Source organism: Thamnophis sirtalis, unplaced genomic scaffold (assembly GCF_051295495.1).
Source record: "Thamnophis sirtalis isolate CommonGarterSnake01/CBP01778 unplaced genomic scaffold, rThaSir2_p1.2 scaffold_3, whole genome shotgun sequence".
NCBI classification, from domain to species: domain Eukaryota; kingdom Metazoa; phylum Chordata; class Lepidosauria; order Squamata; family Natricidae; genus Thamnophis; species Thamnophis sirtalis.
In genome coordinates, this window is record NW_028261383.1 from 56,069,878 (window position 1) to 56,093,906 (window position 24,029).

The window sequence follows — 24,029 nt, forward strand, 5'->3', positions numbered from 1 at the left end:
CAGAATAAATTACAGGATCTTAAAAGAAAAAAAATGTAACTTGCAGAATGTTTTTTGTATAGTATTCACAGACATTTCAAGTACCCATCCAATAATAGATTAGATGTTGAAGTTTTGTAAAAGTAGGTGCAGGGGTGATTATTCAATGATTTTGCATTGATGTTAATTTAATGTCATTCTTCTCAGAATGACATATATGATTTTGTACCACCCACTTTTAGAGCTTCTCTATAAATGAGCCATGGTGGCATAGTGGTTATAGTGCAGTTCTGCAGGCTACTTCTGTTGACTGCTGGCTGCCTGCTATTTGGCAGTTCAAATCTCACCAGGCTCAAGATTGACTCAGCCTTCCGTCCTTCTGAGGTGGGTAAAATGATTCTTGGGGGCAATATGCTGACTCGTAAACCACTTAGAGAGGACTGTAAAGCACTGTGAAGCGGTATATAAATCTAAGCACTTTTGCTGTCCTTCTGTGATATACTCCTAGAGGCATTCTCAGAAGAGCCTCCAATTTAATTTACTATAGCCACTATGCAGACAGCCTGAGTTAACTTGCATTTCCACCATCTCAGCCATAAATCAGCACAGAAATCATCCTCCAGTCTGCACTCTCATAACCTCTGTTTCTGCCTATGTTTGTAGCAAGAAAAAAAAGAAGAAAGAAAGCAGTCTGAATTTAAAAAGCCAGACACAATACAAACAAGTGAAGTAGGGAGAGTCATGGGAATGGGAAGTAAGCATTGTAGTTAGGTCCCATCAGTAGAAAGGTGATTGACCCTGAATCTTCATTGGGACTCTTCAACTGTCTCCAAGTAAAAAAAAAATGGAATGTTTGTGTTTCGAGATTGTGGGTTCTAGCTCAGAAGAAAATCAACTGGAATACCTGTGGACAACCTCAGATAAAGGCTTTTTTGAGAGGAAAATGTTCTTCTGTTCAAAGGAACATCTTGAGATAGTTAGCCTGAGGGTTGTGACTGCCCCAATACAAACCAATGAGTTGGGTCTGGAAGCTGTATTGTACTGATTGAACACATGAAATTAGTAAGAATGCATACTAGTTTGTGGTTTAAAATAATAGCCCTAAGATTATAAATACTATGTGGTATGATTTTCTGAGCACCTCTCCCTTGTACTAAAAAAAGTACTGTAGTTAGAGTCTATGTTTTTTTTTTTTTACAATTGTAGTATTTCACTAGCATGTTATTTTTTTTCTTCAAAACAATTTGCAAAGGTGGGGAATAGAGTAGGTATATTTCTTATCAAGGGACTTGCTTCTTTATTTGCAGGGTGTTCAGGGAATAGCCAGCTGTTTCAAAGACTTTTCAATTTAAGTCTAGATGAAACAGAAGCAAAGCAAAACAAAGAGCTAAAATTCCACATTTTTTTTGTGTGCAATACTGATAGAATACAATATTTTTCACTCAGAATACATGTTACATTCTAGGAAAATATGTGTAATATTTTCTAAATTACATCTATGGATATATGAAAATCTATATCCTCTCTTTTTAAAATTTAGTCCTACTTGCTCTCTTTGTTGGGAAGATGTAGAATTGACATACAGAGTATGGAATAGATATATCATTCCAAAGGATGTTATCTACTGCATGCAAAGAGTTAAATTTCCTGGAGTCAGTCATCATGGAATAGAATTTTATATTGAGAGTGTTTCCTTTGCACTCTATGTCAGTTTGATTTTCATGGAAATCCATATTTTCTTCTTTGAAAGCCTGGTACTTTCTCATTTTTCAATTTCGTGTCAAAAAAGTTTCTAAAGATATATAGTTCAAGTGTTATCATTCAGCATGGAGCTCCATCCCGTAGAGTAGACAACTGCTCTCTGTATGATAGAAAGTGGCCTATATATAATCTGTCACAAGAGGGGACTTGAAAACAATCCACCTAGATTCAAGATCTGAGCCTCTAGATGACATGGAAGACATCAGGTTCTTTTGTGGGGTCCTGGACTCCCCTCTTTATTATTTTGTGACAGTGGATATAATGGACCAAATTCATACTGTGGACTTTCCAGGAGAGCATCCAAGCAATGGGTAAAACCAAAGATATAAAACATAAAATCCAGGCAGATACTTAGAAGCTTTTTTCCCTCCAGATTTTGTGAGGACTCAGATGGGATAAAATGAGAAATATAATAAAAACTTAATTCTGGGTCTGATTATTTATACTATTTTTTTTAGACTAATCAGACGCACTCAACTTATTTAATTATGAAAGTCCATAAATCTTAATGTAGAGTATGCATGTAGAAAGTTTAGAGCCACACCCCCTGTACCAAACTAGGCCAAAATCCACTTTTCATTCTTTTCTTTTTAATTATATCTTCCCTCTAACTACATTTTTCTTCCAATTTTCTTTCTTTTTTTCTGATTTACAGATTTTAGCATATTGTCTTCTTTTTTTTCTGTTAACAGGTGATCTCTGCATTGCCCAGTCATTGAAAATCCCACAGGATCGCAAAAACAAGACCTACGAATTTGATAAAATTATCAAGCTGCTTCTAGATACACCCAGAGCCAGGGCTATCATTGTCTTTGCCTACGATGAGGATATAAAGTAAGGATGCCTGGAGAAATTGACTTGTTTACATGTTAACTTGTTTACATAGGGCAGGGAGTTTGAACTGAAAAATAACTATAGCACAATTTGTGGCTTGCGTTGCCTGAATACATATTTTATGGTATCCGCATTCTTAGGCTTGTTATCATATGAGCAATAAATGAAGTAATAAGCATGTTCTTGGATAGTATAATTTCAGATTAAAGGAGCAGGATTTATGGATATATTTTTCCCCCTGTACAAGAAAAACTCCTTGAATAACATTCTAGCAAGCTGGCAGAGAATATCAGGAAGAAACTTTCTCATGACAACAAGCACAATATGTTTGATTACATAACATCTCAGCTGCTGTAGTAGTGGCAAAATCTAGAAACCGTTTCCGAACATCTTCTACGTGAGCTTGGTTACAATATGTTTTGCATGCCTCAAATGCCACTGTAAAAAAAAAAAAAAAAACCTATACCTCCAATCAATTGCTTACATTCTAGACAGATTTCTTTTTCCACACTGGCTTTTGAAGCTTATTATTCTGCACTTTGAAGTCTGCCTCCTCTCATCTGTTAAAGCAAGAAGGACAATCAGAAGCTTGGAAAGCTAAATTGGATAAGTGGATGATGAGGCCACTGGCCTTGTGATTCTGTCTCTTCCACCATAGCACTAGAGCAGGCATCAGAAACCATCAATTTGTGCGAAAATAAATGTGCAACAAGGCTAAACTACAAGGCAAAATGTTTTGATTAGGTATGCTAATTATTGGACATGTATGTTTTGAAGGACCAAACAAGCAAAGCATTTGAAAGTTCACCTATGCAGATTCATACATATAGACTTTATAAAACTAAACTGATTTAATCATGCAGATCGAATTTGCTGCAGACGACTTTAGAAGAGATATGGGACTAAAACTGCACCTAATAGAAAGGAAACATTTAATCTATCGTTTTGCCAGAAAGTATTATGATATGAAGACCTTTAGCAGTTTTCTTTTCAGAACACAATTAGAAATAAATGTAAATTCCAGCCACATCACTGCGTTCAGAGTGGATAGCTGAAAACCCAGTAAATGGGAGTGGGGAGTTACTGCAGCTGCCAGTATGCTATAGTGAAGGTGAAAAAAGTGGTACCTTTGACTAAGGGAGGGGAAGAAATTGAATAGTATTGGTCATCCAATAGTATAACAAATTAGACTAGTAGCATCTGTTAAGCAACATCTGACCTCATAAAAATAGCCAATTATGGGAATGCTGACCATGCTGTCTCAGTGTCTATAGGAGCTCCAGTTTAATAGACTGCCTCTGGTTCCAAGCTCAGAGCATTAGCAAAATATGTGAGGGAAATTGCATGAGGTGGCTGTGTTCACCTTAATATTAACTGGCAATAATTTATATAACTCTGAAGCAGGAGTGCATGCATAATCAAGCAACCCTGCTTCAAATTATTACCCATTTCTAAAGTGGCATGCTTGGTAATTTAAAGGAGAGAAAGAGAGAAATTGTGAACTATATAATTTATTACCAGCATGTGTCTCCAGACAGAATGGATTATACCTATTATCCTTCAGTTATATTGGTTGCACATCTGGAGGGTGCTCACTTGAAGAAAATTGAATTATATATTGATGACAGTGGTCTGGAAGAGCCTGCAAGAGTGCAGTGCTTGGGACTCAGAGGTGTGTTGCTTTCTATGTGACTAATGAGAAAAAAAAATCAAATCTTGTAAAATTTGTACTTCTTTTATGTAAATCAGGGGTATCAAACTTGCGTCATCATGGAGGCATCACGAAACTTTTCCCCCCTTTGCTAAACCGGGCATGGGCGTCGCCATTGTGTGATGCATCTGGGCTGCGAATTTGACAACCCTGATCTAAATCACCCATGAACTGACATCATGTAGAGATCCAGTGAAATGAATGTTTCTTAAGTCCTAAGAGAGATACTATAAAGAAGAAACTCAGGCTGACTCATCCCTGACTCACTAGAGTAGACAAGGGAAGGGGGAAGAAACACAGTCACATTTGCAAGATTCTTTTATTACAACCTCTTTCAATTTTTAAAAAAATATAGATCTAGTGTTGTTGTGGACCTTGTTTCCTGATCTGGGCTACCTCAAGAGGCCGATACGTAGCTCTTTGGTTCTTATGAGACCTCCCTTAATAATAAGCCCAATCAGGCATGTGCTAAAATAAGCCTTCCCCCCAAAATAATCCCTCCCTGAAAATATTGCAACACAGCAGCAGCCATGAGGTGACCATCGTCGCTACCTCCTACACCTCAAAAATAATAAGATCTCCCCGAAAATAAGGCCAATCGCTTATTTTGGGGGTCAAAAGAAAATAAGACCCTGTTTTATTTTCAGGGAAACACGGTAACATTTTAGTTAATTTCCTTTTAGTCATTTTTTAAGTCATCACCTGTATTTCTGAAGTATAAATTATGGCCTGGAGGGATGAGCAGGTGAGACTAAGCTCAGAAGAGAATTAGCAAGTAGTAGTTTCCAAAGCAATCTTTCTATTATTCTTTCATAAACTAAGTAGAAATTCTGACATATTTTCTCTATGGTTTCTGGTCCTCTTGTGAGTCAAAGAGATAGCAGAACGCTCTGCAATTGATAGACAGTCGCCTCAGTTCCCTTTTTCAGCTTGTTTACACTACGGGGTTTCTTTCACGATTCTAGTTGCGGCTCTAAGCCCAACAGGCCTAGAATCATGTATATGTATTTTCCATTGGCTTCAGAGACAGGAATCCGAAATACTAGAAGCATTGAAGAATTGTTAATTTTCAGAACTTTCCAGATACAAAATGAATTCATGAAAGGGGAAGAAACGGTAAAAGAGAGGCCCATGCTAATAAAAATGAAATACTTTTCAATATGGCCATTTTAATCGGGAAACCTGATTAAAAACCGCTGACCCTTTTTTTCTATGACACTGGCCAATATAAAGGGTTGAATTAAAGTGCTGTGATCCCCCTAATAAGTTTTGGTTATCCTCTTTTAGATTTTGCTTTGCAATGCAGTGGAAAAACAAAAGACAAGCAGTTGGAAGACTTGAAACCATCAGAGCTACTGAAGCCTATTGATTAGAAAGGCTATTAAAGTGTGCTGACTATAAAAAAAAAACCTGCTGACCTTACAAGGTTCATAGCAGCCAATCCTGCTTCTATAGTCTGGGATGGATATGTTAGTTATCACGCAATAAATTAAGTTTTGCTTCCATAACCTTAACTATAGATTTTCCATAAATCTGGAAAAAAAAAGAAAACAGCTAAAGCAACAAGTTTAACTTGAAGTTGAATATTAATATTTGGTTTTAATCCTCTGTATGTAGTTTTCATATCTTGCCAAAACAAAGATTGCCCATGATCTGAATTTCCTTTTATGGATTTTCTTCTGAAAACAGGCAAAATCCAGTTTTACATTATTTCCCCAAAGTGTTAACCATTGAGTTAGAATACTGGAATTCAATTTCCAGTTTTGACTGGAAGGACAAATACAACTTACAGATCTCTGTTCCAATATAATAAGATTTATTTGAAATTCAGGGAACATGGAGGGAAAAGGGAAGAAAGAATATTTATACACAAGGCTTACAGCTTATAACTAAAATTTGCTCCATCCTTTCCCAAAACAGGTATTCTTTCCCAGCCAGCATGCTTATTGATGAGAAATCTAAGAATTAAAATTATTCAGTAAAAGTAGTCTTGCAAAGAAGATTGCAATATCTGAGCTGGTCAATTATACCAGTAGACAGATACATAATTACCATTTAATATTACAGAGATCAATTCTCAGTCTTGTGTTATTTAAATATTAAAGATTACTTGGATGATAAATCAGAAAATATGACTATCAAATTTGCAAATGAAATAGGGATTGCAAGCGCTTGCAGGAGAGCATTAAAATTCTAAAGGATCTTGACTGGAAAAATGGACAGAAACCAGCAGGAAGAATTTCAACAAGGACATGTACACAAAGTCCAACATTTGTTTGGGAGTAATCAAAGTTGTGAGTAGGAAATGGAGGCAGAAATCCTACCAGACAGCAGTAACACAAATAAGAATTAGTAACCTTGATTGATCAGCAGCTGAATGTGAGCCTACTATACCATATAGCTGCAAGGAAACACTTGGCTGCATCAGAGAAGCACAATAGCAAGATACTGTAAAGATAAATTATGATTTCATTCTATGCTGCATTAGTCAGACAGAACCTAAAGTCTTTGGTTGGATCTAGGGCTCTGCATTTTAGAGAAGAAGATAAACACAGGAACATATCTAGAAAAGAACAGTTAAAATGATAAAGGGCTAAAATAAAAGAAAACTTGCAATGGAGGTTTGGAAGAACTCTGGAGAAGATTATTTATTTTTTGGTTTGGTTTGGTTTAAGTTGACATATTTAGAAATCACCCATCTTCCTCACAGAGTGACTCTTCTGGCGAGGCATAACTATTTTCCCCCTCAATGCAGGGCTGAAATGCTTTGAAGTCTGCTACTGGTTTGCTTCGTGCATGCATGTGCGCCATTTGCCCGAACCAGTAGTAAAAAATGCTACCGGTTCAGGCAAACTGGTAGCTCTGACAATCAGCTGTGCTACAATCAGCTGCGCCACACAGAAATCATGTGCCACAGCTGATTGTTGCACAGCTGATCATTGGAACTACTGGTTTGCCCAAATCGGTAGCATTTTTTTTACCACTGGATCAGGCAAACTGATCTGAACCAATAGTATTTCACCCCGTCCATATGTATATAGTCAAGCAACTGAAATAGTATCAAGAATTGCACAGAGTTGTTCCAAAAAAACAAGGCAAGAAGTGTTTTACATTACAAGGAGATAGATTTAATGGGATATTATGTTTTTTAAAAATCCTAATGACAGCGGCTGTACTGCAATGGACTGCCTTATGTATTGGCAGGGGCATTCTTCTGAAGCTAGATGGTAATCTGTCAGAGATGTTTTAGTAGTAGATACCTGCCTGGATGGAGGCTTAGATGATTTGCAAGGTTTCTTTAGTTTGTTATTCTTTGATAGAAAGCAGCTGAGTTGGGAAAGCAGATAACCCAAAAGGCAAAAGAGAGATATAGAGTGATAACACAGCCAGGACTGTTACAAAACCTCTTCTTCTTGGCTCTCTTATAAATGAGATATCATGCCCTAAGAACAAGCAGTGAAACTTGTCCCTGTTTTCTCTTCCCCAAATTCCATGATTCTAAGAATACATGCTAGGCAGGCTTCGCAAAGTTACTTTTTTTTCTGTCCTTGAGTTATTCAATCAGGTTAAGAGAGCATTTTCATGTTAGTTATCACTGGGAAATAAATCCACTATTTAATGCAAAATTTCAGCCTTTTTTTTCATGGTTTCATCTCTAATGTATTGCAAGGCCACAGGTTGCCCTCACATAAAATAATTGCTGGCTTTATTGTTTGAATGTCTTGCTTTTGTGATACATTATTATTTTATTGCATGGATTCCATTTGTATGTGATCTTGATACACTAGGATAAAGGGGAAACCAAATATATTTTCACTGCTTTGTTTCAGGATAGCTTACAGGAAAATAGGCAGGGAGTTAGGGAATATGATCTTTTTTTTTCTTTTGAACCCTAGTCTGTTAGAATATATCATAAACTATTGAAGATTTTGTTTTGATGAATTACGTGGGGTCATTCACCTGACATTTCTGCATAGTATCAGGAGGTGGGGAGGAAGGAAATATAATGCATTCAAATATTTTCATTCATTGGCTCTTTGTTAACTCCAGGGTAGAACTGAATGTTATATTGGTTGAAATAACATGAATGTCTGGAAGTTATTCCCAAATTTACTCATTGAATATATTCTTCCTATATACTCAAGCAATGCTTCTTTTGTTCTCATTTCTGAATTGTAACTCAGATATGAAACAAGGCTTGCTATTATGCTTGATTCTCTTTGAAAGAATCAATAGTACCCCTCAAAATAATTTTAGATGGATCAATGAACAGTAATTTCATAAGAAAGTAGTATGGAGGAAAATGGGATTCTGCTAGGTTTGGAAGCAATGTTTTGGTTGATTGAGTAATCTTCCAGGCAGTTTGTGATGAAGAAGTGAGAATTATTCAAGTGTAATTTTGTATGTGTGATGAACTTCATTAGACTTTTGCAATAACTTAGTTGAATGGCATCTTCTTGATGCATTATTTTATTTTTTCCAAAACAAACTAAACCACATTTTTCTTTCTTGGACAGTAAAAATCTCTAATTTCAGTTCTCAGGCAAAAGTTTTAAAAATTTGTGTTTTAAGAAAGAGAATGAATGCAAATGTATCTGGGAATTAAATAATTGACATCACTTTTAAAAAACTCTTTTGTAACACAATAGAATAGAAATAAGTAACTGTTATTTACAAAAAATGAGCATATAACGTTTTTGTGAGGAAAGAGACTTCTGCATTTTTATTTCATGTACGATTTAAATCTCACATTCATTCTCCATTCAGTGACAGAGAAACTAAGATCCTTTATATACAGTAAATAGAAAAAAATATTCATATTATTCCCTTAAAAAGTTTTATGGGTTTCTTTTAAAAAAAACTAATTTGGGCATTAAGCAGTCTATTGATGATAATGATTTTTATTTCTTTGAGGCTCAAAACTACATAGGTCAGTGCTTCCTGTCTTAGGAAATGAGTTTGATTCTACAACATATGCTATAGTGACACCATTTCTGTTTCAAATTTTTTTCCTCTTGTTGATCAGTGACAAGTATTTGAAAAGTTGCTGCCACAGCTAGATACTTATCTGAAACAGCAAATATTTTGTCTTTGCTTTATGAAATGGAAACTGACCTTATTTTGAGCTATCTCATTAAAAGATAACAGCCATACCAGATTTTCAAACAGGGTCTGTGTCAGGGGTGGGTTCCTGCCAGTTCTAACCTCTTCTATAGAAGAGGTTCCACAAATCTACAGTGCCATTTAGAACTGGTTCCAGCTCCCTCCCCCTGCCCGTCTGCACCACGCTTGCCCCGCCCACCACTCACTAATTGGCTGGCTCACCAATCACTCTGCCCACCTCTAAGAGTCCTTAAAGTCCTAAACCTTAAAGTCTTAAAGCTGTCAAGTTTGAACATCCCTGGGGATTTTTCCCTAAAGGGTTAGGGGTGCAAGGGTCTTGTAACTTGACAGCTTTAACACTTGCGTGCTTCAAATGCCAGAGTTTCTGAGCCAACATTTTGGTTGCTAAGCAAGAGCATTGTTAAGTGAGTTTTACCACATTTTACAAGTTAGCCACGCCCATCCAGTCACATGGCTGCCAAGCGACTCCCACTTGGTCACATGGCCGGCAAGCCACTCCCACAAAGCAGGCCGTACCTACAGAACAGGTTCTAAAAAATATTGAAACCCACCACTCATCTGTGTTCATGTTTGATTAATTATTATAAACCGTTACAAAAACAAATGGGGGTAGCTCAGAGTACATTTGGAGAGCTTCAGTTGAGGTACTTGCTGGTAGCAAGATATGAAAACAAGCATTTGTGTGGCTCTGGATTACACTTCATAGATTTTAACTTCATATTAATGTCATGGATTAGTAGTATCTAAAAGTATATCTTTGCACAAATTTCTGACTGAGAATACTCTGTCCAATTTTCATCTGGTTGTGGCTATAAATAATTGTATTCAGTGTTACACATTTATTTTTCCCAAGTGGAACAATGATTTCTATCTCCATTAGCCTGAACAAAATCTGGTGTGATCAATCTTCCTCAAACTTGATTAAATTAACAAATGATATACATTATGACTCATATTCTAACTCATAGACATAACTGTTATCCTTAGCTACATGGTTCACTTCACTGTATTTTAAATGAATCATTTAAAACATATAGAAATATGACTTGCTATGAACCAAACATTATTCTCTTTATTTTCAGAGTACTTCTGAATATATAAGTATCTTTAAAAAATGAAATTAGTGGTTCTGTGTAAAAATGAAGGTAACTGTGATCAGTTTGCATTCACAAAAATAGGTAGAAGTAGTCCTTGACTTTTGACCATAACTGAACTCAAAATTTCTGTTGCTAGGTCAGACAATTGTTAAATGAGTTTTCTCCATTTTATTATTTTTCTTGCCACACTTGTTAAGTGAATCACTGCAGTTGTTAAGATAGTAACACGGTTTTTAAGTGAATCTGGCTTCCCTATTGACTTTGCTTGTCACAAGGTCATAAAAAGTGGTCACATGACCCCGGGACACTGCAACCATTATAAATACAAGCCAGTTGCCAAGCATCCACATTTTGATCATGTGATCAATGGGATGCTGCAAGAATCCTAATTGTGAAAAATAGTCATAAGACATTTTCTCAGTGCTTTTATAACAGGGGTGTTAAACTCAATTTCATTGAGGGCTGCATCAGGGTTGTGTTTGACCTGGCAGGCCAGGGGGTGTGGGCATGGTCCACTTGACATCACCCATGTTAGTGGCGCCTGTGGTCCAAGGTCTCTGCCAGAGAAAATGTTCTTCCAAGCCCCATTTTTGGCTGCAACAGCCTCCTGCAACCCTTTGCCAGCAAAAACAGAGCTCTCCCGAGTTCCATTTTCACTGGCAGAGGTACCGTGGGCCAGATCTAAGCACCCTGCAGGCTGGATTCCGAGCCCAGGCCTTGAATTTGACACTCCTGTTTTATAACTTTGAACAGTCACTAAACAAAAAGTTGTAAGTTGAGGACTACCTTATCATATATTGTGATGAAATCCAATCAAGCAGCCATTTTATGAATGATCTTCTTTCATGGCAGCAATTTTGTAACTCAAAATTATAATTGGCTCTTATTTCTTCAGCTGAGTCTATGAGAGGGAATGTAATTTTATTAGTAGCTAGAAATCCAAAAGACATAAATTATATTCAAGCTGCTTTGAATCCAGAATTTGTTTTATTTTATTAAACACAGACATCGAGTTGACAGTTTCATACGGATCACAAGATTTCTTCATACATGCAACCTGAATTAATTGAGAAAGCTCATTTGAAGCTTATTGAATGTTATCATTATTTGGGCATTAAAAATTACTTGGTAATTCATTGTAAATTACTTTTTCCGCTAGGTCCTAATCTATCCTAATTTCATACTTGGTCATCTCAAAAGTCCATCTTGTCCAGCATTGTCTTCCCATGGTCATAGATATTGTTGCACTGAAAAAGCTCCTTGACACTAAGCTAGCAATTTGCTTGCAATGGAAGGAGGAGATAGTAATCCTTTCTGTCCTGGTTAAACTTCTGGCAACATTATATGATGGTCATATTTTGCTACATTTGAGATTGCTGAAGGTTCTCTGAAGCATGTTCTCCCATCTGATCTAGCTTGTCCCCCACTTGCAGGATATAATTAATATTGCTTGAAAGAGGTCTGGCCTTTACTTAGTTTTCCCTAAACATCTCAAAGGTTCCTGACACTTTTTAACCATATAACAACTCAAAAAGAAAGAATCCTATAGAAATAAGAGGCGCTTTCAATAACTCCCTCAGGTTGACCATGTCTTGCCTAGGATTATGTCACAAGTTCATGTAGACTCAGACCTACCTAGAAAAAATTGTTCATGGCCCAAGTTCTCCTGGTACCTTCATCATAGCATAAAGTCTGCCACCATCATCTCTTAAAACAAGACTTTGCTCCTTTGGGATATGCAATCACACACACAAACACACACAGACACAGACACACACACACACCTTTAATCAAACTGCTCATAACAGAGCATCTACTTGTATTCTTTGCAACTGATATTGTAACTTGCAAGTAAGGTGATTATACAGTTTTCAAGACCAATAACCATTAGTAGCATTATCTTCTACAAATTTATTTTAATCCGGGCTATACTATGGGGAAAAAAATGTCTTTTTTATATGTATTTTCCTAATATAATATTTTACTGTACACATTTCCTCTTACAGTCTTTTTTAAAAGGAAATACTACTTACAATATGCTATTGAGTTGCAGAGTTAGCAAAAGCATGGCACAGACAAGTTTGTTGGAATTTTGCAAAGTATGAATTAGTTAGGTTTCAACTAAAATGTCAGCTAAGCACATTTCTATCTCTTCTTATGCTAGAAATCCTTCCATCAAAACTGATACTTTCCCAGGAGACCCAAAGATGAGGATGGAAATATATATTATATGGTTTAGCAGGCATCAGTGGTACTAATGAACACTATGCAATATGACTTGATTTATGGAATATGGTGTTATTGAAGAAATAGTGCTTAATTTCTAAATTACATTTCTGCATTTTCAACTATATTAAATTTCTTAGCTGATAGTACAAGCCACAAGACAATGACAAGCAGTTCTTGTTCAATGATAGGTTTTTTTTATTTTATTTCTGATTTTCCAGTCTGGAGGATTCATTGTTTTGGCTTGTTAGGTAATTATTTTCTGCTGGTGAATGTTCCACCATATGAATATACTCTTTTTCTTTATCCCTCTGAGAATGATAACTGTTTCCTCTTTACAGACAAATCCTCACAGCAGCAAAAAGAGCTGATCAAATTGGTCATTTTCTGTGGGTGGCTTCAGACACTTGGGGTTCCAAAATGTCTCCAGTAATTCAACAAGAAGATGTTGCAGAGGGAGCAATCACCATCTTGCCTAAGCGGGCAACCATTGAAGGTAAGCCCTACCTATTCTCTTGGCCTCCATGTATACTTCATTTATTTTTTCTTGCTGATGCTTTATGTAAAGGCAAACTGTGCAAACTGAATCCGTATAAAGATATTTTTCATACATCACAATCTTCAGAAAACGAACATCAATGCAACCTAGTTGAAGAGGAGCCATCAGGATGCTGATAATCTGCCTCCCTTCCAAATGCTGCTATTTGTAAAGTAGGGGGTTTTTTAAGCATTGTTTTTTTTAAAGGCTTGGGAGGTATACAGTCAATGCTTTGAATCACTTCTGATGGCAAGAAATAGCACAGTAGGTATTTGAAGCATAGATGCTTTGCTGGCAATGCTATAGTTATATATCACATAAGACACTAGTAAAGTCTGGAGTACTGATGTAGACTCTTGATGAATGCAGTCATATGTACAGCAACTCACAGCAGATTCTTTAGCAGTATCCAGGATTATGTATGCAGATGTCGGCCTGTTTGTTTGGAGATTCCCTTTTTGTTCTTGGGTACCTCCCAAGTCTGGTATGAAATAAGTCTTAGTCATCTAGTGCAGTTGGACTTCAACTCCTCTTGTATTTCGTAGCCTGTACTCTGTTTGGTTGTTGAATTTCTGAGATGGGTCTGTTTGTTTCCAAGTAGATGATTCTGTTACTTATAGGACTACAGCTCCTATCTCAACACCACCTTAGCTGCTTCATTGGTGGCAGTAAAATGTGGGTAAGGACGATGATCAAAGGATGCTTATGAAATTGTTCACCAACAGTATATGTTTCCAGCATGGGGATCACTCCAATTGCCTAGCTGAATCAAACAGGCATCTCTAGTAGGCAGCAGTAATATATGAAAATGTTGGAGGTAATGACAGTAGCAGTGAAATCATATTGATTAGGAGAAGACAGTGGTAAATCATTTCTGTACTTTACCAAAAATGACAAGGATAGATAATCTAAAGTGATTAATGACTTAATGCTTAATGATGCAGCCCTCAAGTCAAATGATACACAGTATGTTACTAAAGAACAACTGTGGAACTCTCATAGTACTAATGGTGTTTATGATAGAGCTAGATTAAAGACTTTGGACAATCTAGTTGCTGCTATTGCCATGCAGGATGAGAAGATGCAAAAACAAAAATATAGGGGGAACATGTAACATGGGAAGCCTGTGCATGGGAAAAGTCAATAAAATGGAAGATGAAATGAACTGGCTATACATTGACATTTTAGGCATTAGTGAATTGAAATAGAGTAAAGTTGGACCCTTTTCAGTCAGAAGATCATACCATTCACTACTGAGGATATTAAAAAAACAAACGGAAAAGAAGGATGGCTTTTCTTACATAGGGAAGATATAGCAAAGATGGCATTAGAGTACAATGTAGTCAATGACCGAATAATATCAATTAGCCTTTGCAGACAACCCTTTAATATGATGGTTATCCAAGCTTATGCTCCAACCACTGATCCAGAAGAGCAGCAGCTTGATGAGTTTTGTGCTCAAATCCAATTTGAAAGGTACAGAACGTGCAAGCAAGATATGTTCTTTGTGTATGAAAACTGAAATGCCAAAGTTCAAAATAGTAATGATGAAAATGAAGTTGGATTGTGAGGCTCAAGAAAGAGAAATGAAGCATGATAATGACTTACCAGTTTCAGCCCATCCAAGGACTTCTTTCTAACTAATACTGTCTTCAAGCAACTGAAGCAATGCTTACATACATGGACATCACTAGAAAGTTAACACAGAAATATAGTTGTCTATATTACTGATACAAAGAGATGGATGTACTCAATTAAAATGTTATCATATCCAATGACAAATATGGAACAGGTCATGAATTGTTCATGTCCCAATTCCAGGTTAGGCTAAAATGTAAGGTTAAAACAATATGACTAGTTTCCATGATGAGCATATATCCATCATTTTTAAAGTGGAATATAAGAAACACTTTGAAGTCCTGAACATCATTGAATAGAGTCCCAGAGGAATTGTGGAATGATATCAAAATATTCTTAAGATGAATGCAAAAAGATACTGCCAGAGAACAAAGAACAGAAGAGAGCAAACTGAATCTAAGAACAGATGATGAAAATTGCACAGAAGAACAAGGCCAAACCAGGAAAGACAAAGATCTCAAGAAGAATTTCACAAAGAATTTCACAAAGCTGATAGATTAGAGAAGCAGTATATTGCAATGATATCTGTAAATACACTATAGCTGGAAACAGACATGAAAAAACAAAGTTTTCCAAAGCCTCTGAACTCAGAAGGCTGTTCCAGCCTCAAATTGATATCCTAAAAGATACATAATATTAGTATTGTAATGTGTGGGTTGTTGTTGTGAGGGAATTGACACGCAGGAGCCATGTGCAAGACAGATCTTTATTATAACACAGGTGACAAGCGATTCAAACGTTCCCTGCAACTGCCAGGGTATTTATACTAGCACTCAGACCAACTGTCAAAACGACCAACCAATCAGGTCGCAGCTGGTATTTGCATATTGAATATGCAACACTCCTTCCCCCCAGTTCTAAAGACCAAATGACCAGCCAATCACGTCGCAGCTGGTATTTGCATATTCAATCTCTCTCCTTCCCCCCAGTTCTGCGCATGCCCAGCTTCGTAGCTAAATTTTAGAACCAGGAAAAAAAAACAGGTCCTTTGGGATCTTTGCAGCAGGGAGGCTCTCGTTGTGTTGTAGGAAGGCTCTCTTTGGTTTTAGGAAGGCTCTCGTTGGTTTGAGAAGCAAGCGGTGGCCTTTGCAGCGGAAGGAGGCTCTCGTTGGTGCTCATGGTGTAGAGGACAGTCTGGTGTATGTTGTGAGTGTGCTAGTGTTGGAGAGGCTTTAGACAGGCTGACAGAGCGTAGCCGGTGGTGCTAGGTGGCAGCTTGGAGAACGAGGCTGTTGTTGAACGCAGCGGTTGGAACGAGGCGGTTGGAGTGCCGTAGGAACAGCTGGTGGCAGGCATGCCGTAGGAACAGCTGGTGGCAGGCAGGCAGGCAGGCACAGCTGGCGCAGTTTAGCCATCACGGTCCATAGCTCGTCCCTGAGTAGCGGCGGCGGCTCCAGTCGAGGTTAAGCGTAGGAAGCCCGTCCCTCGGACGGATGGAGGCCGCGCCTGGAGCTTACTGAGGTTGGCTACAACCGGAGGCTGCTGTTGATGTCGCTTGCTGGCCATAGCGGTGGCCCTGACAGGCCCTCAATGTAGGAAAGGAAAAAAAAATTTTTTTCCTGCGTTCATGTTGGCTGATGTTGTTAGGCTCTGCGGGAATCGCATATCAATCCCATCCTCGTCGCCAGTATTGTAAACGTGTGGGTTGTTGTTGTGAGGGAATTGACACGCAGGAGCCATGTGCAAGACAGATCTTTATTATAACACAGGTGACAAGCGATTCAAACGTTTCCTGCAACTGCCAGGGTATTTATACTAGCACTCAGACCAACTGTCAAAACGACCAACCAATCAGGTCGCAGCTGGTATTTGCATATTGAATATGCAACAATTAGATTCAAAGAAGATCAAACATGGAAGAACTGTATTGAAACTGTGTACAATAGGTATGTCAATATCCAAGTTACTTTGGAAGATATTCTCTATTTATAAGATCATGTATTTCTACCTGGTCAGAAAGTTACAGGAACTAATGTATTATTTACAGAATAATATGAAAGGCAAGAACCAGAAGGGTAATCAGTAAAGATTCTAACAATTCCAGCAAACCTGAAGAATGGAAAAATGACACAATATTCAACAGATTGGAAGAGGTCAACCTACATTCCAATATCAAAAAAAGAAGACTTAAAGTATGCAGACTATTGTACAAAGAACTAAATTTTCATGCTAGAGAAATAATGCTTAGGATCATCCATTGGGGATTAGAGCCCTGCATAGAAAGAAAAATGCCAGATGTTCAAGCTGATTTTAGAAAAGGCCAAGAAACAAGGGTCATTAATCATGATGCATTATAGGTAATTGAAAAAGCCAAAGAATACAAAAACAGAAGTCAAATACTTCATTTATTTAAAAAATGCATTTGATTTTGTTAACCATGTAAAGCTATGGAATGTTATGGTGGTAAAAGGTATCCCTCCATACAAATTGATATTGCTATTAGACACAAACAAGCACAATCTGTTCTTCAAGTTGTTGTTGCATAAAGTATAAAAGTTAAGTTACTTCTATGTTGTAGGTTTACAGTATGTATAATGCTGGTGCAAAATGTATTTTTTTCTGTTCTATTCAATATAAATGATGTAACAATACTCATTATCCCTTTGGGGCAACCCTTCCACCATTTTGCACATGGAAAAGACATGGAAAAGAAATGGGGGATGTAATGACAACAGGTACCTCCCCATTCACATGTGAGCTGTATTCACTACAAGTAGTGACGTGCAGTGAGGTCTATGGCTGGTGAGGTGCTGACACAATTTTTTTTAGACTTGTGGACTTCAACTCCCAGAATTCCACAGCCAGGCATGCTCAGCTCTGATTTAAAGTGACAGCATTTGTTTTTCTCCTTTGCGAAATAAGTTTCCTTCTTTCTTTTTCTTTTTCTTCTCCCTTCCCCTCCTTCCTCCCTCTCTCCCTCCCTTTCTCCTCTCAAACACACACAGACACACAGACACACACAAAGTTGGATTGGAGGGAGTCAGGGAGACCACAGGAGGAGGCAGGAAGCCAGTCAAAGAGCCATACTGGAGCACACACACTTTCCCCCAGCTCTGGAATGATCCAGCCCAGCTTCACTGATTACAGGTTTGAAAAGACAACGTGGCTCTGCCTGCAATCAAACTACACTTGGGGAGGGAGAGCACTTCCCTCCAGCCTTTGCCCAAAGCCCTCCACCAGGAGGATGAAGTTTGAATTCCTCCCTCTCCCTCCGACCCACACGTACCTTTTCCAGCTGTCTCAGAGAGGATTTCAACTCTGTTCTTGCCTGCCATCATGAAAAGAAAAAAAATGTAAAAGGAAAAAGGCAAGAGCTGAGGTCAGGCTGAGCTATTTGCTGCCAGAGTCACCGTGGATGACTCTGCTTAACTGTTTTAAAAAGCCTCTAAAAAAGCACTCTCTACAGGAGGAGGCAGGAGACCGATGTGCCTCATATACATCAGGAATTTTTCAGCTTTTAACCCTTGCTTAACTCTACTCAAGTGATCACAAAATGCCTAAAGTCAGACTAGATGAGGCACATCGTTCTCCTGCCTTCTCCTTGTGAAAGGGTGCTTTTTTAGAGGCTTTTTTAAACAGTTAAGCACTAAGCAGAGTCATCCATGGTGACTTTGGCAACAACTAGCTCAGCCTGACCTCAGCTCTTGCCTTTTTCCTTTTACATTTTTTTTCTTTTCATGATGACAGTGGTGAGGCTCTGCCTCCCCTGACTGCACATCACTGACTACAAGCCTATGAGATGCCTCCTCACCTGCTCAATACATGCAAATTGCTGAAAGAGGCCCTTGTAATAAAATATTCATAGCATACTTGATTAATCCTAAGTGGCAACAGGAGTAAGAATTGGGCATGGACCATGGTATCATAGAGTCATAGGACTGGAAGGGACCTTGGTGTCTTCTAGTTCAACTCTCTGTCCAAGGCTCTTATACCATTCCAGACAAACGATTGTCCAATCTTTTCTTGAAAACCTCCAGGGATGGATCAGCCACAACTCTGGAAGACAAGTTGTTCCACTGATTAATTGTTTTCACTGTCAGGAAATCCCTCCTTATTTTCAGGTTGGTTCTCCTTCTGACATTCTACCACCCATTGCTTCCAGGTAGTATGGAAATTAAATTGACACCCTCTTCCCTGTGACTGTCCTTCAAATATCAGGAGACTGCTATCATTTTTCCTCTAAGCCTTCTTTTCATTAGGCTAAATATATTTAGTTCCCGTAGCCAGTGGCCTAGTAAACCTAATTTTTATTATTTACTGATCAGAATTTTAAAAATAGCATCACTAGCATACTAAACTAAAAGGAAGGTACTAATAATAAGGTCACCTAAATGGCTTTATCCACAATCCTCCATGCTATAATGGCCTTTGTCTAATAGGTCAAACATATTTAAACTTTGGTTCTGCTTTTGCTTAGGGGACTTTAGCCAGCTACCAGTACTTGGCTGTGAGCTTGGTGTACATGTTGTTGTTTACAGTTTTAATAAATAAACAATGCCCTTAGGAAAATGTACTCATGAGAAACCTATTTATGTACTCATGAGAAACCTACACACAGCATAGGAAGTCACAGTCAGTTGCAAGCCAGCGAAGGATTGAGATAAAGCTATAGTCCATATTTCTTCAATCTATATGCTGAATGTATATCAAAGAAGGGTGGATTGGAAGAATATGACAGTTTTAAAACTGGATAAGAAATATCAGTAACCTGCTGCCACTATTCTGTCAGATGAAAATGCAGATGATCTGCTAGCTTCAGTAGGATGGGGGGAAAATGAGGCTAAGATTAAATATTAAAAAGACCATGCTAATGATAACCAGTGCATCAATCATCCTTAGAGTTGACAAGAAATAAGCAAAAAAGATGTACTTGGTAGGGTAGTTATGAAGTCCTTAGAAAGTGTATTTTGCGTGTCTTGATGTCTTAAAGAATTAGAAGGCAGGAAATGATTGTGCCTTGGATTTGCTATGAAAAGAAAAATTGGACTTCTGTAGCAGGATGGAAAGAGTATTGACACTTTTGAACTTTGGTGTTGGAGAATATTCCTGAGAATACCAATAGATAGCTAGGAAAGCAAACAGATCATTGCATATACTCCTAGCTCACTTGAGAAGTCTGTAGAATCTGAAAAGATGGAAGGCAATAGAAGAAGCAAATGATCGGCAGGAAGATGAATGGACTTGATTGCAGTAGTGCGGGGTACATCTGAATGGCTAGCTTGTGAAAAGATCATCATGGAAAATGTCTACGTGGTTTATTTTATTTATTAAACCAATTTACATAAGCATCTGTCTTATAAGCAAGTGACTCCGAACAGCATAAAACAAATAATAAATCCATTAAAAAGTATAAAAAACCGAACTAAATTAAAGAATAAATTGCTAAGAAACATGATGGCAAATGATCAGTCAATTACTAGGTTTGCCTTTGCAATTGATCTGATGCATATTTGAACACTTTTGAATAGTTTCCCACTCACATGGCTTCTCCAAACTCCTTGTTCACTTGTTGGAACAAGCAGTATGGGAAATGTAGCTTGTCATCTTTTTAAACATTCTGTTGGAACTCAAAAGCAATCTTATGAAAGAAAACCATTCTGTATTTCTAGTCCTGCCAGAAAGGGAAGTCATATATAAGAGAATCATAGCCTTCTGGAAATAAGTCATTGAGGTTTTATTATTTAATCATTAGAGGCTCTATAATAGAAAGGCTCAGGTGTGCCAAGGTACAAAATCATTATTCAATTTCCTTCTCCATATGTTCAGAATGGCATAAATCATGAAATCAACTAGTTCTTCTTTTCCCTAATAATTACTTTTTAAGACTGGTTTGAATAAGGATTATTAATCTTACAACATCTTAATTCCTGAGGTTCATTGCTACTACAAGGTGTTTTAATAGAGGTGGACCAGAGGTGGTATTTCACAGGTTCTGACCAGTTCTGGAGAACCGGTAGCAGAAATTTTGAGTAGTTTGGAGAACTGGTAAATACCATCTCTGTCTGGCCCACTCCCATCTATTCTCTGCCTCCCAAGTCCCATCTGATAGGGAGGAAATGGGGATTTTGCAGTAATGTTTCCCCGGAGTGGGGAGGGAATTGAGATTTTACAGTATCCTTCCCCTGCCACGCCCACCAAGCCACGCCATGCCCACCAAGCCACGTCCACAGAATCAGGTAAAAAATTTTGAATCCCATCATTGAGGTGGACTTTCCCATTCTTCATTAGAATCTCTATATTTTCAAGACCTTCATTCCCAGGAAACCTATTAGTAACTTTGTGGGTATTGTGAAGAAGAGAGGATTAAGGGCAAAGTATTAAAATATGATATAGTTTACTAGAAATAGATATCTTCTTCTCACTATTATTAGGATTACCAGGTAATTAAGAGCTTTTCCAGAAAATGTTTGTTAAAATGTAGTTGTTTACCTGAAATTTTCTTGTGACTTGCTATACAGTCACTGGATAATGCTTTATGTAAAAGCCAGGTGCCTAGAAGAGTTCTAGTGGTCTACAACAACCTTACAGCTGGTTAGAAATGCAAATATCTCTCACACTCAAATATACCTGATGATAAGAAGGGAATAAATAATCACCATAATATATAAAGATAGCACAAAACAATCAAAATAAACTGCAGACAGAGCTGGGAAATGAAGAAAATGAATCCACATTATGACAGAACAATGTGGATACAATTGAAGGACTCTAAATTCTTAGCCAAAGAATATTAATATTATGTTTTGTTCCTGACAATTAGGCTTCTTCCTGTTATTTTCTTTTTCCTTGTTTTCTATCTGTAACTGAAGTATAATGGGCCAGGAATTAACTGCTGCTAAATTATCATGCAACATCTTTTTCATGTTTTCCTTCAAAATATTGTTACACTCCCATCCTCTCCTCCTTTCAAAACTAGAGAAACAGGCTATCATACTCATTCTTTGATGGTTTGGTTTTTATGTGTTAGTCGGCACCAGCATGTGTTAAAGTTTCCAGCAGCTATTCCTGACAAGTTTTCAGTTTTGTCATTGTTGTTAACTAACATCCATCATTTCACTCCTGAGCATTTAGGGAAAATGATGGGTGAAGAATGGTTCTTTTAAGATCCAAATATGAAGGCATGGAATTTGCTTTAATGGGATTGGGCTGACTTGTGAGTCTTAAAGGTTATGAGAAGGTTTTTGTTTTTGGATAAACTTTAGAAATGTAATTAGTCAATTCAGTTTTTTTTACAGCTCAACTTTTCTGTCTATCTATTTCATCCATGAAAACCTATAGTGTCCGTCCGTCCATCCATCCATCCATCCATCCATCCATCCATCCATCCATCCAAGAAGATCAGTTACATTTTCTCAATACCGACCTTTCCTAGTTTTATCTACAGACAGAGTTCAGGAAGTAGGATTTTCTTAAATGTGGAGGGAAGCTGTAGGTTCCAAATGTGGACCATGGGGATCTTTATGTTTCATGAATAATCACTGCTCATTTCTTAGTGTCTACCTCTTTTAAAACTATTTTGATATCATATATCCAATATCAGTGCAACAGCAATAGCACTTATATACTTCTTTACAGTGCTTTACAGCCTTCTCTAAGTGGTTTAGAGGGTCAGCGTGTTGCCCCTAACAATCTGGGTCCTCGTTTTACCAACCTTGGAAAGATGGAAGGCTGAATCAACCTTGAAACTGGTGAGATTCGAACTGCCAAATTGCAGTCAGCCGGCAGTCAGCACAAGTAGCCTGCAGTATTGTACTCTAACCATTGCACCACCAAGGCTTCTATAGTGATAATCGATAGTTATTTGAACTTGTCATAAGAACCTCAGGATTATATGTTAATGTTAATTAGCAGGATTCAGTCATATTTCCGTAGAAGTGTTTATTAAGTCACACTGCTCTTTTTAACTATCTCAACCTTATTGAAGGAAGGTTTGCAGAATCATGAATGAAGCTGCCATATTTTCTGTTTTATCATTAAACTGTACATCAAATTGAAATGGGAAGGGACATTTTAAGATCATATTTGTATATCCAGCTATTCCCAAGACAGTGTATATCTCTATTGGAAGGCAGATAAACCGGTAGTAAAAACTATGAGTCTCCATCTGTTTAAGTCAAATGATAAAGTGTTAAACCAAATGATGAAAACCTTTTTTTAAATCTTATTGCAATGCTGTACATGTTGCATTTTAAATATTTTAAAAAACTATTATGGCCTTTGTGTTAATATGACAATTTGTTTTATATTTTAAGTTTTATTTCATCATTTTCTTGATAATGAGCTTTCCAGTGGTTTTATAAGACAAAGAGTGCTAAAATGAGTGACTAAAAAAAAAAAGTGGCATGCATACCGCAGAGATTGGTCCTTTCCTCCCCTCAAAAAACTATTTAGTATCAGTAAATAAAACATAAACAAGCAGTTAGAACAGAAAATAATAATTTCCAATGAAAATAAATATAATTTTTCAAGGTTTTTATTATTTAAAATGTAAGACCAGCATGCCTTATTGTTAAATGTGGGGTATTTTTCAGGGCTCTTCTGTTCATTTTTAAAAAGAGAAAAATCTGAGAGTTGAGATGTCTTAGTATCTCACTTGCATTAAAAGTGATATCTCCAAAGAGTTTTAAAGTTATTCTGGATTCTACCGAATTTTCCAATCTGCTATATAGAATGATAACTTATAAGTATAATACATCTTAGAAGTCACCAAGCTGGGAATTAAAGTGTCTTGAGACTGATGGATATGAAAAAATATGTTTCTTTCAAATTAAGCTCAAATCTTGGTCACTTTGTGGATATATCCAGATAGTCATCTTTCTAAGTATGTGAAAATGGTGTGTCATTGCTTTCTTCCATTTTTCCCCTTGACTTATCCAGTCTAGTCTACAGTCCTAGCTTCTTTTAGAGTTTTCTCATCTAAGTGTTAATAATCTTGCACTGCTTAGTTTTTTGAGATGAGCTAAAATGGATTAGGTTGTTGTTATCACTGTAAGCCTCCCAGAATCTCTTGGTTGAGTTAGAAATTAATAAATAAATAAATCATCCAGCTGAGACTGATACTTCAGGATTTTTATGGAAGTTAATATTATGAATGAAGGCCAATAGATATATCTCAGATATA

At 37.3% G+C, this 24,029-nt stretch overlaps 1 protein-coding gene across 2 annotated transcripts in view; it reads left to right on the top strand.

Moving 5' to 3' along the window:
• GRM7 (glutamate metabotropic receptor 7) overlaps window positions 1-24,029 on the top strand; it is a 466,740-nt gene that overhangs the window by 235,790 nt on the left and 206,921 nt on the right. For both annotated transcript variants that reach the window (XM_087708909.1, XM_087708910.1), the window contains exons 3-4: window positions 2,433-2,574; window positions 13,074-13,228. In XM_087708909.1, coding sequence (XP_087565035.1) covers window positions 2,433-2,574; window positions 13,074-13,228 — 297 coding nt within the window. The remainder of the gene's footprint in view (window positions 1-2,432; window positions 2,575-13,073; window positions 13,229-24,029) is intronic.